General features: G+C 35.5%; 1 protein-coding gene across 2 annotated transcripts in view; it reads left to right on the top strand.

Moving 5' to 3' along the window:
- Positions 1–15,690, top strand: part of LOC122045427 (DExH-box ATP-dependent RNA helicase DExH14-like) — a 77,640-nt gene extending 61,950 nt beyond the window's left edge. Inside the window, exons 41-49 of one of the 2 annotated variants that reach the window (XM_042605650.1) lie at positions 3,481–3,548; positions 3,628–3,793; positions 3,884–3,946; positions 7,006–7,101; positions 7,203–7,370; positions 10,938–11,105; positions 13,591–13,734; positions 15,072–15,203; positions 15,308–15,690. In XM_042605650.1, coding sequence (XP_042461584.1) covers positions 3,481–3,548; positions 3,628–3,793; positions 3,884–3,946; positions 7,006–7,101; positions 7,203–7,370; positions 10,938–11,105; positions 13,591–13,734; positions 15,072–15,203; positions 15,308–15,379 — 1,077 coding nt within the window. In that variant the 3' untranslated portion in view covers positions 15,380–15,690. Of the gene's footprint in view, positions 1–3,480; positions 3,549–3,627; positions 3,794–3,883; positions 3,947–7,005; positions 7,102–7,202; positions 7,371–10,937; positions 11,106–11,652; positions 11,904–13,590; positions 13,735–15,071; positions 15,204–15,307 lie in introns of those variants that run through there. The other variant, XM_042605651.1, reaches the window with a different exon arrangement.
- Positions 15,691–16,090: the final 400 nt, after the last annotated feature.

Genomic DNA, 16,090 nt, shown 5'->3' on the forward strand with positions numbered 1-16,090 from the left:
ATTCCATGAAGCTCTGTAACTCAGCCTCTAACCATTCTCTATTAATAAGCGCTCGATCCAGTTTGCTACATATATTACCATTTGTCCATGTGTATCTGCAGCCTGGATATGATAAATCCTCCAATCCAGCAAGGCTCACAAAATTATGAAAATTCGCAATGCAATGTTGAGTGACTGGTAACCCTCCGCACTTGTCCTTAGCCATTAAGTAAGAATTAAAATCCCCAAGGACCAACCATGGCATTCCCATATCTGCAGAAATGTGCTGAAGCCTTTCCCACAACACCTTCCTCCCCACCATGGTAATCTGACCATAGATAAACATGATCACAATGAACTTAAGAGACGTTCTGCAACGAACCTCACAGTGAACGAATTGCTCATGCCACTCCATCTCCTCCAAATCAACCCTCTGGTCATCCCAAATTAGTAGTATACGGCTCCTACTCCCTTGGTTGTCTTGTTGTTTCACTTGTAGATGTTGGAACCGGCGTAACTTCAACTTTTGATATCCCTCATCCAATATTTTTGTCTCCAACACACCCAATATACATAACTTTGCACTGCGAAAGAGGGACTTCACCCCCTTTTGCTTGAGGCCTTTATTAAGGCCTCACATGTTCCAAGAACCGATCTTCATGCGGTCTGAACGGCTTGTGCCGTCCAGAGGTATGTGTATGCTGCAACCCTCTATTTGTACTACCTGACGCGATGAGCCAGCCATGGCCCTCGGTCTCTCGTCCTCCCTTACTTCAACCCTGTCGCTAGGGCCTTTACTTTGTGTGAGTAACTGGAAGATATGTTTTCTAAGTTCCCTCCGGAACAGGCAGTAACATTTTCTAGCAGCCTATTTTGTTGCACCATAGGAATCTGGTTTTGTCTTCTATAGCCTCTCCTCCGATATTGGACTCCCATTTCCCGATGTCCCTTTGCAAAGGTCCTTACCCTTCTGAACAACCTAATGAGAAGCAACTCCCACACCTATCTGCAAAGCCGGTTGTTCATTAACTTGACTCACCGGCTTTGGTACTGCCGGAACTGGATGATGAGTGTTCATTGGATTTTCTGCAGTGATTAACACCTTTGCATTCTCAATCATCTTAGGGCACATCGAGTCATCATCTCTCTGTACAATACTCTCCTTGCCTACCAATGTATTTAGTTGCTGATGATGGACAGCAAGCTCCTTTCCTAGTGGAACCCAGATTGTTTAGCAAAATCATTAGGTCCTTGTACCAGTGCTTGCCTACTCAAACCTTTCCGTCCAGTGTGGATGTTGCTAGCTTGTTATCACAGTCCCTGAATGTTGAATTAACATGTGATGCTGATTGGATTTCAGTCCCAACTCCGCACTGATTTTGGTAATGTCCCATGTGATGGCAGTTTAAACAAAGTTTGAATTTGGATTCAAAGAAAAGGGGAAGATCTACCTCCATGCCTCCAAGGAGGATTGTAGGGATTGTATCCGGTGGTTCCTTCGTGATGTCAACCTCTACTAGCACCCTCATATAATTAATTCAATTACGTTGACACGTCATTTGATCAGTGAATAATGGTCAGTCAATCATTGAAGCCAACTTGCTTAGGGCACGAATGGTCCAACATTCTAGTGGTAAATTTAATATTTGTACCCACACAGGTAATCTCTGGAGCGGAAGAAGAACCTTGTTGGAAGTGGTTTCAGGTACAAAGGACAACCGAATGCAACATAAGGTCCCCCACGCATGACCTCTGCAGATTGAAATTTGAAGATCAGCCACATAGTTTTGTGGACATTTTTGTCATATTTGACATTCCAACACTTTGCCATGGCTTTGATTGCGGGCCAACCAGGGAAACAAGCAACAAACCTCCCTACCAAACAATCTCCCATCGTCGTCTTGATTGTGTCAACATCTTCATCCTCCAATGTCACTCGTTCCTTATTTTCAGAAAACATGTACTGGAGGGCATTATCTTGGGCAAATAACCTATTTGAGGAGAAAAGATCAGCCCATCTTCTTGACCCCTTAGGTCTCCCATCCATCCCCTGAGCCTGTGATACGACTGGATGCCCATCTTCTTCCGGTGATTCAGTTGATGTCACTCCGGTTTGTGACACCGCCGGTGCCACTTTCTCTTGTAATTGTGGCCTATCATCAACCTGACCTGATTCGCCATCAGCTTGTGCAATAGGTTGAGGAAGAGGAAGAGGTACGGTTACTGTCCTCGATGGAGGAGCCACCACAGCATGGCTCCCTGTTGCTTACTGCCCCTTGCGTCGCATCAGATTTGGTAGGTTGGCAACTTTGGAATGTTGTGACAAATTCTGCTCCTTTCCAAGTCCGGATGGAATATCCAATAATTCTGAAACTTGCCGTTTAAGTGAAGGAAAATCAAAATTGGATATGAAAGCCTTTATGGATAGAATTGATTGTTTCCAAAGATAACCAAGATCCCAAGTCCAGAAATAAAAGGAGAGAAACTGCTAGCCTTCCAAATAAATCTGCTAACGAGGATTTTCCTTGTGCGAAATCCAGCCACAAGGATCCAATGTAGCCACTGATTGGGTTACACAAGGCACGTCAGCCTCATCTTCCACATCACCTGCCCACGTCAGCTTTCTTCCTCAGTCCAGCACTGGCAGGAGGAGTTGTCACTGGCGTCTGAGAGGATGATTATCCATGGTTCACCACCCACAAGAACCCCGCCCAGATGAACCAATTCTAGCGACAGGAGGAGCTTTCTTCCTACATGTTTACAAAATTTCAAAGAACCAATTCTGAGATACCTTAACTTCCAAGGGATACCTCCTTCCCCACGTGAGAAGATCTCACTCAGAGAAAATGTGGTACAAGGAAGCTAATCACAAACCCACCCTCTTGATTAGAACCCAAAGGATATGAGCACTTGTACCATCCAGATCTCCAGAATGGTTTGCCATCGACTTCTCCCTAGAGAGAAGGGAGAGTTTCTCTCTCTAAATGTGACACCCTCGCTTAAGCTTCTCCTTAGATAGAGCTCAGTGCAAGAATATAGCTCTAGATTAGACCTAGCCGTTTCCTTATATTTCATATTTTCAGATAAGTGATCAACTAATTTAATTAATCATTTTTTTGTTTAAAAATTTAATATTCTAATCTGCTAGTCATAGTATCCCTAAACATAAGTTTCCCTATTAAGTTAGCATTATATATTATTTTATTATAACTTGAATTGAGTACTTTAGCAATGGAATAAATAAATATAGTGTGAAGTGGACGGTAAAAAATTCCAGAATTACACTTTTGAACACATTAATAATGACATTTCTTCATAGAAGAATAGCAAATTGTAAATTGGAGAGGTCAAGATAACACTACTCGACTCAGAAACTACGAATGTGTTTAGGGCTCATTTATGATGAACTTTTGTGATTAAAAAATCAAGATTAACTGAAATTACTTAAATTATGCTTGTTTTGTATTTCCAACTCATTAAAAACCTAAACTTCCATGACAGGTTTTGAATCCTTCTTACTATGGATTGGAAGATACTGATGCCAATACTTTGAATTCTTTTCTCTCAAGGTATCCATCAATAGCTAAATGTCACAATCTTATTTTCCATTTTTTTGGCATTCAACTTGTTTATAACTTTATCCCACAGCTTAGTATTAAATACATTTGAAGTTCTTGAGGATAGTGGTTGCATCAAGATAAATGAAAATTCGGTGGAGCCTTTGATGTTGGGTTCCATTGCATCTCAATATTATCTAAGCTACAGAACAGTTTCTATGTTTGGAGCAAACATAGGCCCTGATACTTCACTTGAAGTAAGGAAACTATTACATGATCTTCTTTACATTTTCCTTGTAATTGGAGAAATTTTAAGATTTACCTGCTTCTGACAAAAAAAATTGTAGACATTTCTGGGTATTCTTTCTGCAGCATCTGAATTTGATGAGCTTCCTGTACGTCATAATGAGGTCTGCCCTGCATCTTCATCACTCTGTTTTAGTAGATCTTGTCTAGAAATTTTTGTTATACTTTTCCCCTGCTAGTTTCTTTTGTTGAATAGATACATAAAATGTGAAATAATCTGACACATCAGTCTTGAACTATTGGTGCTTTGAACCACTCTTAATTTCCAATTTGTGCATTGGTGTGCTAGACAAAGGGCACTCATCCGTAGCTTCAAGCATTTATCACCTTTTTTTCTTTGGGGTTTACTTGTTGGATGCTAAGATGCTTACAATGATTCTTCATTCTTGCATAGTATGCTAGTGGAAAAAATAGTTAAGATCAATGGTTGTGAAAGCAAATCTATTGTGGCTTGGTTTAAGTTTTGGCAAGGCTTAAAGCTGACAATTAATTTAGTTCCAAAAATATAAAATAAGATACTCCAAGAATAATAAAAAAACAATCAATTTGAAGTTAATAATCTTTGAGAATATTATTAGAAATATATCACTGTTTACTAAAAAGATAATGGTTCGGTTTTTTTTACACTGAGATTATCTTCTTTGGGTGAAGGGTACTATTTGCATTGCTTCATGGGAAGCCTGTATGCACTTGCAATCTCTTTCATTTGAGTATGATTAAGAACCATGCCATGGATTCAATTGCCAAGCTATTTGTGTCGCTATAGGTTGGTAAACGAGACACTTCAGTAGCAACTCCAACACTGGAGCGGTAGTTAACAGTGGAAAGAAAGAGGGAGAGAGAGAGAGAGAGAAGAGAGGCTGAGGAAGAGAAGTCACCATGGAAACACAGTGGAGAAAGTGGGGGAGAAGAGGGACTAACGAAGTGAAGGAGAGGGAGAAGGCATTGAAGGGAAGAAGATTACTTTAGCGGGAGAGAATTGGCAATGGGTGCTGCAATGATGACAGATAGCAACAAGAGGAGGACGTTGTAGAAGAGTGAGAGAGATTGGGGCAGAGAAGAGAAGAAATCAAGCATTGAGAGTATGCAAGAAGCTTAGGAATCAAATATAATTCTTAACCTCCAAAAAATAACTCTATCCCAATTAAATACGATTGAACTAGATTACATAATTTTGAATTACTTTAGTATATCCAAGAGGTTTTTTATGTTTTTTCAAATAAAATACAAGGAACAAAGGGATATTGAATGATCAAAGTTTTTATTAAATACTTACCAAGAAATTTCAAATACAGCTATATAAACCTATAATAATATACATTCATTTCTAACAAAAAATAGAAGTTTCTCACACCTTCAAATGTAAAATTTCTCCAAGATTTCAAATTTCAAAGTCAAAATAGGGGTCTCATTTTCTTTTTGCTCATTCCAATGTTCTATCTGCAAAATTATTTGTGCAAATCAAACGAAAGAAGTTTATAGTTTACAAGTGTCTAAAGTTACATTTTTTAAAAAATTTCACTCTAAAAATAGAGGTGATTTCATTATCTAATTAATCAACAAATGTACACAAGCATTATGTATTAGCAATCTAATATATTAAAAAGTTAGTCAAAAGTTGCGACTAATATTAAGCAAAGTTAATCATGTTAGTATTAGTAATTCAATTAAATTAGTATAAAAAATATGATACGATACCAAAATTGTATTGTTCCGACTAGACTCAAACTCTAGCACGATTCAATATTTTAAACCTTAAACCACATGTGGTCAATAGAAAATTGTGACAGGATTAAGATGAACTATTCACATTAAGATGAACAATTCTTAGGTAATTTTGGAACGTCCATGTTGAATGTGAAATTTTCTTTTAAGCAAACAATATTTTTTGTCAACAAAAAGTTTCTTGGTTGCACCTTGCCTAAAATTTAACCATCCAACATGGCCCAACATTGCCCTAATATGCACCGCCCATTCCTTTTTGTTAGAATATCCAATAATTGATTTCTTTTGATGGGAAAATATCAAGCCATTTCTAATTAACCTTGGATAGTGAAGATAGTGTCCTCAACAACTCTATCCTTTTGATTGTTTTTGATAAATGTTGTAGTTTTATATTTTCCTACAAAATTCCACTAAGTTAGTGTGAACTTAATGTATTGTGATCTTCGTCTTTTCTATTGATTTTAACACTTCCATTTGGGTTTCCATTTAATTTCCTCGTGTGGATGTTGAAATTGTCATGTGCAATGTGTTCACACTCTGCAACTCCATGCTCCTTCATGGCCACTGTTAAAAAGATGCAGACGCTCTTAACATAGGTACAAAGCTACAAAAAGATTTTTGTGGGAGTGACTCCGTTGGGGTATTCATCAACGTGGCACTTTCTCATTTCTCTTTGTATGAATTCTTAAGATAAATTACAATTTCTTAGAATGGCAACACTACGGGGTGAAGCAAATAGGTGCAACAATCTATTAGCTAGTTTAGTTGATTACTCGCCTCTCTCATTTGGTAAATTATTTCAATCATTTTAAATAAAATGATTACACATTGAATTATTAAGCATAAAGGTATATAGATTGATCCTTTTCCTAATAGCTTGAGCCAAAGATTGAAGTGTCGAGCTATGCCAATCGGCACAAGTGAAATTTATAGTTCCACCCGTTTATCGACATCAACACGCTTTAGCACCAATATTGGAGGGGAGGAAAGATGAGAGAGAGAGAGAGCGAGCGAGCGAGAGAGAGAGAGAGAGAGAGAGAGAGAGAGAGAGAGTAGACTACCTTTGAGAAAGACACATGGTGGGTGTGATAGCAGTTGACGGGCTGAGATGGATCTGGCGAAGAGGGACCACGGAGAGGGGGAAATGAGTATGTGAGTATGTAGAGATAGAAGCTTACTAGCATCTAGAGAATGATTTTTCTGTCTATTTCCATGTAAGCTCAGTATGTATTTGTTAATTCTTTGTAGCCTTAGTATTGAGTTGTATACACAAGTATGATACAACTTTGCTACTGGTCTTCTGCTTAGGTAATTTACACGTCTGTTGATTTTTGGTGTCATGATTAGGTCATATCCATGTAATCACAGCAACACTTCATTCATCTTCATCTTCTAAGGATCTGAGTATTTGACCTTTCTACTGTTACTACAATTCTAGGAAAATCACAATAAAGCACTATCTGAAAAGGTTCCATACATGGTGGATGAACGGCGCTTGGATGATCCACATGTCAAAGCAAATTTACTCTTCCAGGTTAGTGGAATTATTTAGATTGGAATGAAGTGATTTAATCTTGTATATGCATTCTATGATCTAATTACTAGCTTGTGCTTGTTTTATCTTGCTGCATGCAGGCACATTTCTCTCGCATTGAATTACCAATCACTGACTATGTTACAGACTTAAAATCTGTTCTTGACCAGAGTATACGTATCATCCAAGCAATGATAGATATATCTGCTAATAGTGGATGGCTTTCAAGCACAATGACTTGTATGCATCTTCTACAAATGATTATGCAGGTTGAATTTCTAATTTTTTCCCTCAATTAATACCTTGATATTCACTCAAATTTTGTAAGACAGAAAATAACAGGAGTAGTTTCATAGCCTGAAATTTTATGCTGGCATATCTAGCATTGCATTTTCCCATAAGTTTAATTGATATCGTTCTTATAAGTCCAGAGGTTCTTAAGACTGTGGCAAGGGAAAATATTATTATTCAAATTTGAGGTGTTAGAGTGCTATGCACCATATATATGCTAGCAATAAATTTATATATATAAAATCCTGCACTGGACGAATGCCAGTATTCTATTATCTGCTCTAACATTCCCTAATAGTCTATCATAGAATTAATTATAAAGTTGATGTTTGAATTTGGTAATGGAATGTTATAGTGTCACAACATCCGTGTATTCTTCCATGTAGTAGGAGATACCCCACCTAATAACAATTTGTTAGAAAATATCCAGATCCAAATGACAACAAATACAAGTAGATACCATTTTGCAAAGTATATATATTATTACTTTCTAAGTAGCAGGGGAAATTTACAAATGTAAACAAAACCATCTTGTATAAGAAAGGTGCTAAATAAAAGTAACCTTTTCACTAGAAGAAAGTACAACAAGATGTACAATAACAAAATGTTAAACAGAAAGAATGATAAGTAAAACATGCACCTGAAACCTAAATTGAGTTTTCAACACACTGGAAAAAGTACAACAAAATGTACAATGACAAAATGTTAAACAAAAAGAATGATAAACAAAACATGAAGAGTGAAACCTAAACTGAATTTTCAACACGTCAGAGAATCTCTTAACTAGAACTTGAAAATTGTGAACTTGGAGGTAGAAAAAAAATGCAAAGGAGCCGCAAATTGCTAAGTATTTAAATAAGAAAGATGTGCAAGAATTGTAATCTTAATTAGAAATCCAAAAATCCAAATGAATAATATAGATTTTTCAGCTTTAACACTCCACTTGAGCATGTAGTTAAGTAAATACTTATTAATTATGGTGCATATATTTGTATGTACCTTAGTTATCTCACATTTGTTTACAACAAGTAAATCAATGTAGCAGCATATGTAAAAATGAATATTGATTTTACGTGTCCATGCTATGGGCATTCAGGAGCTATAAAATGTCCAGGTTTAATATTTTCATAATTTAGTGTTTATTTCACCATTTGTAATAGTCATTTACCCTCTTTAGAGTTTTTACATTCAAGTGTTATACCACTTTGAGTTTGCACATTATATTGTAAATTTCTCATATAATTGTTAGTTTGAGTAACTAACCTATATATCACGAACCCATTTCATGAGTTAAGCATCCTTTAATCCTCTTCTTAAACATTTGTTACTCTTTTATTTTAATTTATGCACAAGGATTTATCAAAAAATGTATTTATCCACCTCAAATATGTATTGGAGGAAGACTAGGAGTCTATGAGGTCAGTGTGTTCATTTTGAAGGAATATATACAAATATACATACAAGAACCAATTAGAAAGGCTCAAGATGATACTATACATGACAATAAATTTAGGGATCTACTAATAATCTGGACCATTGGATCTAATCTTGATCCTGGTTACTATATCACGACTCAAATTAAAGTAAAATACAACAACTATAACAAAAGAACTCTTACACTCTCTTCTACAATGAAATACATCGATACTAAAACCAAAACAACCATAAGACAGGCATACAAAAAAATCAACTACTTACCTAACTACTTCCCAACTGAGGGGAAAGAGGGTATGGTGAAGAGTAACAACTTGGATTTCTAGTATGAACTATCAATAGCCATTGGATGTAGATGTAGGATAGACAATCATTGAACAGTGTAAGAAACGAAAACCTACAACTCCCTCTCACCACAATAAAATTGAACATAGTTTGCAATGCCAATGGATCCAAATTGGAATCAAAGAACAATGTCTACCACTGAAATCAACCCAAAGAACAAGGAAATTCACAACTTGATAAGATAGGGAATCACACACAAACAGATGAATCCAAGATTCACTTACACAATCTAAACAAACCCCGTCTGTTCTCTGATCCAGAAGATTGGATTTGCATGCTCAATTTGGAATCAAAAGTGGAGGAGAGCCCCTACCTCTATGTTGCCATGAAGGGATGGTTGATCACCAATGCCTACAAGAGGGGAGACTAGGGGGTCACAAAATCAGGGTGCCGCAAAGGGAAGGATGGGCACTAGAAGGGAAAAGGTTTGGTACTCGCTAATGGCTTCCCGCTCTGGCTGGGCAATGTGACACCAGGAGGGAGCATGTGAGAGATAAAGAAACAGGAAGAAGGGAAAGACAAAATAAGGGAAAGAAAACCCTGTATTGATTTGCTGGAGAAGAGGGGAGGAAGAGGAGTTGCTTGCGAATAGCTTTGGCCGATATCTTGTACATGCAGAGTGGGGTCCAGGCGGTTGGCAATGAGAAGTGAAAGAAGAGAGAAGGTTTAGGAGGAAGAATATGTGGGAAGTGGAGAGAAAAGAATATATATAACCCTAAGATCTCAAAAACTCTACTAAATCCAACCATATATGATAGGATCATTCTATCTAAAGAATAAATTTGGTTCAGCCCTAAATGCTCTAAATTGACGAAATTAAGTTTAAATCGAGCTCAATTTGAATTAATTTGAACCTAATCGCCATGTAAATTATGTTTAAATCAAGCTCAATTTGAATTAATTTGAACCTAATCGCCATGTCTATCTGATGAGCTCAACCCAACTCACTCTAATCTAATGTTAAATGGACCCCCAAAAATATTTATTCGGTTCAGCTCAATTAGTTGTTAAATTTTGAAATTAAATTATGAAAAAAATAAATTAAAGGTGATATAATTTATTATATAACAATTAGTTATCACAATGACACTGAATAAATGAAAATTTAGCGTGGATATGTTTTTTCACTTGTCAAAATAAGGGTGTTAGTGATGTAGATATTAGCTTGTTAGTCATAGGAACATGTGGTTGCATTAAAACTCCAACTTGTACCTATATACATTACCTCACTTGATGTTAGCCATGAATTGGAAGAGGCAAGAACATATTGTTTTTGCTTCCCATGTGACTAAGTTCTCACCAGGATAAGCATATGCCATATATGAGGATTGTGCAGTCTCTTTCAAAATCCATTTAGACAGCCACTAAGTGGTCCAAACAGGGGTGTACAAGACCATGATTTATTATTTATTCTAACAGGAATTATCAATGCGTACAAGTTAATAACCATATACAAATGTATATGTTTCAGAATTTACATTATCCACCCTTAATCCAGAATGATCCTTCATTTTATTTTTATTTATTTAATTTTTTGCTTCCTAGGATGGTTTTGTAAGATCCATGCAGCTAAAACCCAAATATCCAGAATTCATTGGCTGTTGTCTGTTATGATTGTGTCATTAAGGCAAAGCTTCTCTCTCTCTCTCTCTCTTGCGCGCGCGTATCATCTTTCTTCTTCATGTCTGTTTCTTCAATCTTTTCTGTATGATTGTTCCAATATTGCACCAATGGAAAGGATCTAATTTCTTACCCATTTAATTCAGGGCTTGTGGTATGGTAATGAATCATCATTGTGGATGTTGCCATGTATGAATAAGGATCTTCTAAGTCACCTGAAAAACATTGGCATCTCTTCATTGCAAGACCTATTGGAACTTCCTAAAGAAAAATTCAATCAGAAGCTTCAAAAGTTTGCTACTGACTTGTATAAGGTGAGTTTTCCATGTATAATATTTATGGATGTTTTAGAATTCAACTTCTGTCATTCTCTATTTTTTTATACTATTGGATTTTGAATCTCATTTTCGTTTGTCACTTCACAACATACTTGGGAGTTGGGGTGGGCTAAAATCCGGCATATCCAACCCAAGCCAAAAATCATGGTGTAGGGTTAGATACTAGATATCGGGGATCTCAAGGTCAGTCTAGTTTTTGGATTTTGAAAATAGCCCAAAAAAACCCAACATGAACTGATTTCCATAGATAATGTTAAGTAATGTTATATATTTGTACTATAACAAGTAATACGCTAAATAGTAATTATAGCATGTTTTAATATCTATGGGAAAACTTGTGAAGTCTTGAAATTGTAAAGGAACCAAAATTCTCAAAAAAACTCGACAAGTCCTACGATGCCCTAGAAATCAAAGATCCCAAAACCGAACCTAAAAAACATCAAGTTTGAGTTTTATATATATTGATATAGATATATTATTATTATTATTATTTTTATTTGTAACATTGATTCAATTTATGTAGGGTTTGGTTTTTCCTAGAATTTGGCCTGATCCTTGCCCACCCCTACAATATATGTTGAAGTTGGGATTGATTTATTTATGTGGCAAAAGGCGAAATCGCTCGCCCCCAGCGCCCCCGCCGCACCCGACCCAAGGCCATCACGAGGGAGGTAAATCACAGCATCCTGAGCTAGCATGTGGCAGGTGGGGTGAGTTGCACAGGGACCGGGGATTTACGCCCCGACTACCCTGAGTTTCGACCCCGCAACCTCATGTGGCATGGACTTTATAAGAAATGCAAATATGAGACATCAAGGACTATGCTCTGTCTCTTAAATTCTAGTTGTTTAACTTTTTGCTCCCTCAGACTAGTCAATCATCTTCGAGACTGCTCCTAGTTCAACATAGTATTCATAATTAAACTTTTGTTTTATATCACATTAGATGTCTGATACAAGTTGTTTTGAGCAATCTTCTCAAAAATGGACAAGATATTAAACCAAGTTCAGCAATTTGATGGTTCAATGGGTTGATTCTTGCAAGTCATGACAAACATGAAAAATTATTTTATAAATTTTTTTTTTCTTTTATAAATATAATATTAACTTAATATAAAAACAATTATTCAGGATATAAAAAACTTATATGTACTAATATATATATATATTTAAATGCATATACAAAATAGTTATAATAAAACTTGTATATGTCAGTATATAAGCTGCTATATAGAAGTATATAATTAGATAACAATAACTTGGATTCAAGCCTGGATCAGTTTCCTCAAAGTATGTCCCCCAACTCCTTCATGATCGACTGGGTTATGTATATATTGGTTTTATTTTTTTTATTTTGGAAAAAAAAAGGTTCTATCAGTTATACAAATTCCCAATTTTTTAGCCTGTTCATGTCTTTGTCACATTTATTTTTCTTTCAAACCTGATTTATATATATTAAACTGGACTGAATTGGGCTCTGGTTAGCCATTTAATAGATTGACTTACATATTCAGTACTACTATAAAAAAGTAGCTTGGGGCCCACAGTGAGACTCAAAACAATATTAATTGTAGCATGCATTGTATTTCCCACTCGACCTCAAGTTGTAGAATATATTTGATCTTTGTGCAGCTTGTTACATAAAATTCTTTGGAGTAATGAGAAGTCACTCAAAGATGATAAATGCAATTCTTGTACAATAATTGAAATACTTGATCTTCTAAAGAGTTATCAGTTGGAGTGAAGTTTATGACAATCTTCAAGAGTGATATCTTTAAAAGATGGAGTTGATAACAGTTGTTACTGAAAGCATGTTGTAGTCTCTCTAGTTTGTTCATCATTTTACGGATACTACAACAATTTTTTGATGTACAACAAAACTGGGAGATACCATGTTTTACCTTTGGAGACTATTCTAATGAATAAGTTCCTCAAAAAGGCAAACTGAGTGTTATTGTTACATATCTGAAGAATGGGATACACTAGCCATTAAGTTGTTCAAGTAAATAAGTCTTACCAATTAGCTATCCCTATTCCCTCCTGTCATATACCCTTTTTCGGATCTGTTGTATTTATTTGTACATTGTCTGATAGTTCTTTGTTATTGACTGCTGCTTCATTTTCCACACCTGTAAGATTTGAGTTAGAGAACTTCAGTTGCTACTTACAGATTATCCATCAATTGGCAAATAATTATATTTTCTTTGATATTTTTCCTTTGTTTTGGTGAGACGACAAAGATCCATCTTCCTAAATAGCTGTGTAATAGCATTCTCAACTTCTAATTCTTGACCAATCAACTGTGTAATTTGGGGAAAAATATGTGTAAGAAATATTGTTTTAACTTTTCTCGTAGGCTAATACTGTTGATTTGGTTTTCTATATAGAAGCAGTTCAATCTTAAAGGAATCTGACATTAAAAAACTGGAAGTTATGTTTAGTCTTCTGATTGTTGGCTGCAGGATCTACAGCATTTTCCTCGCATCAGAGTAAGAGTAAAGCTACAATATAGAGATGGCAAAGCATCAGAACCTGAAGCACTTAACATCAGACTTGAGAAGATAAATTCTAAGCATTCACGAGCTTTTGTGCCTAGATATCCTAAGGTGAATGTTTATTTGATTCCTTTGAGATTTATTCGTTTATAACCCAAAAGGTTTTCAGGATCTCTTCTGTTAGGTGTGATCTTTAGAAAAAGGTGTTGATTATCCTTGCACTAATATAGTGAACTGGAATGCTCATCCAAATGAATGCAAGTGATGCACTTTCCCAGATGTTGGATATAGCCAGCTAGAAAATAGTTAATCTTATTTTGAAAGTTTTTTAAGTTATATTTTACAAGACAACAGAGAATTCCAAAATGAAAAGAAAACTAAAATTATACTTTATGGATAGTTCAAAATATCCTGTATGCGAAATCAGATACTGACAGAAACGAAAACCAAATTACTGAGTCACTAAATTAAGTTTTTTAATGAAAGAAGATTGACATGGTTTTTATATTATTAAAATTTTGTTATATCCCATATTTATGGTCATCAATTTCAATAATTTTTACTAAACTTTTTATTTATTTTTTAATATTACTTGTGTAATCTTGATGCAACACAAGAAGAGGACTTGATTGTTTGAAGATATGTGGAGTGGGTATCTAAAATTTATTTTAAAATGTATTGGAGGACAATAATAACTTAGGCATGAAACCCAAAGAATCCTAGGCATCATACTGTAGGCAGATTTATCATACAATTTGCATTTATTTTTAAACTTCACTTTTACTACTTCGTACTCAACAATACTGCAACAGTATAGCATACACATATTTACTAGCAGGTGGACTTCTAGAACATAAACCGGACACAAAAACTTATAATATACTTTTAATTGATTCTTAGGATTTCTTGCAAACAATAAAGACACTTGACTAAATTAAAAACTCTTTAACAAACAAGAAAGAGCATTATTTCCTCAATAGGCTCATCATTATTAGAATGTTAGATTAAAAATTGAGCTTTGGAATCCTTCTTTCTGCACTTTTACAGAAGACTCACTTGTCTCCATCAAATCTTCAATATTATATTATCTTCATCGTGTTACAGCATTTAATTAATTTTTTTCATGCTTGTAATATTTTGCATTAGATAATGGGAAGAGTTAGATGGTTTGCACTTGACACACACTCCTCCAGCATTTGTGCATACTTGGTTGTTTTAGATTGTTTACAGTCTACACTGCTCCTCCAGCATGTGTGCCTATTTGGTTGTTTTAGATTGTTTGAAATTGACACTGCTCCAACATTTATTTGCGCGCTTAGTGGTTCTTTAATTTCATTGTAACTTTAGCGTGCAGAACAGAGAATCCAAGTCTAACTCCAGGATATCTACCCTGCTTGCTAATTCCATTTTAGCGTCTTAAATTGTCTTGTTGACATTTTGCCTTTCAGGTAAAAAATGAAGCATGGTGGTTAGTTCTTGGCAACATTACATCCTCTGAATTATATGCTTTGAAAAGAGTGAGTTTCTCAGGCCAGACTTTTACTCGTATGGAGTTGCCTCCGTCTAAAATCAACTTTCAGGTGAGACTCGGAAGGATAGCTGACATTCCACTGCATGGAATTCCTTTTCCTGTGCTTTCTTGCCTAGTTAATAAGCTTACTAATTGTGTGTCATTTTTGTTCAGGAAACCAAATTATTTTTGGTATCAGATTGTTATGTCGGATATGAACAGGAATGCCCCATTGAAATAAGCTAATCACCACGCGCTTACCTGGCTTGTTTATCTGGTGCTGATATCTATCAGATGGAAGTGAATATATTAAGCCATTCTACGAGTACAATGACCCAAATGTAGGATCCCTATAAGCTGGTAAAAAATCGAAGCGATGGTGAATCCTTCTCTTTAATAAGTATTTGCGCTTTCTCTGCTCCGCACTTTCCCTTTTTTTTTGTTCACGTTATATTTATGACTTTGAAGCCACGGCAGTTGTATGGTTGCTGTGCGTTGTCATTGTCTTTTTGTTACTGGGGATATTTATTTGATGAAGGTATAGCAGATTACTCAAAGCCCCAATGAAAATGCATCATATCTTATTTTGGCCGTTCTTATTTTAGTGATCAAAGTTTTCTGTTTTTTCAAAAATTTAAAAATATAGTTAAATACCTATTTTTCTTTAGTAAAATTGATCGCAAGGTTTTTTTTAAATTTTTTTTAGAGTCTCCTTGATGGCCCAGTTATGTTGTTCTGACTATGGCTTTTAGGGATGCTAAGTGGATTGTTCCTATAATTTTGAGCCTGAACAAATCATTAAGGTTGTTTTGACAAGAACCTGTTGAATTTGTTGAATTTATTAGAGGTGAATGATGTGCTAAATATTTATTTTTAATGGATTTATTTTATTTTTTGAAAAATTGTAAATTAGAAAAAAAAATAACGAACCAACTACTATAATACTTGAATAATTTC

The sequence above is a fragment of the Zingiber officinale genome, chromosome 2B, assembly GCF_018446385.1.
Source record: "Zingiber officinale cultivar Zhangliang chromosome 2B, Zo_v1.1, whole genome shotgun sequence".
NCBI classification, from domain to species: Eukaryota; Viridiplantae; Streptophyta; class Magnoliopsida; order Zingiberales; family Zingiberaceae; genus Zingiber; species Zingiber officinale.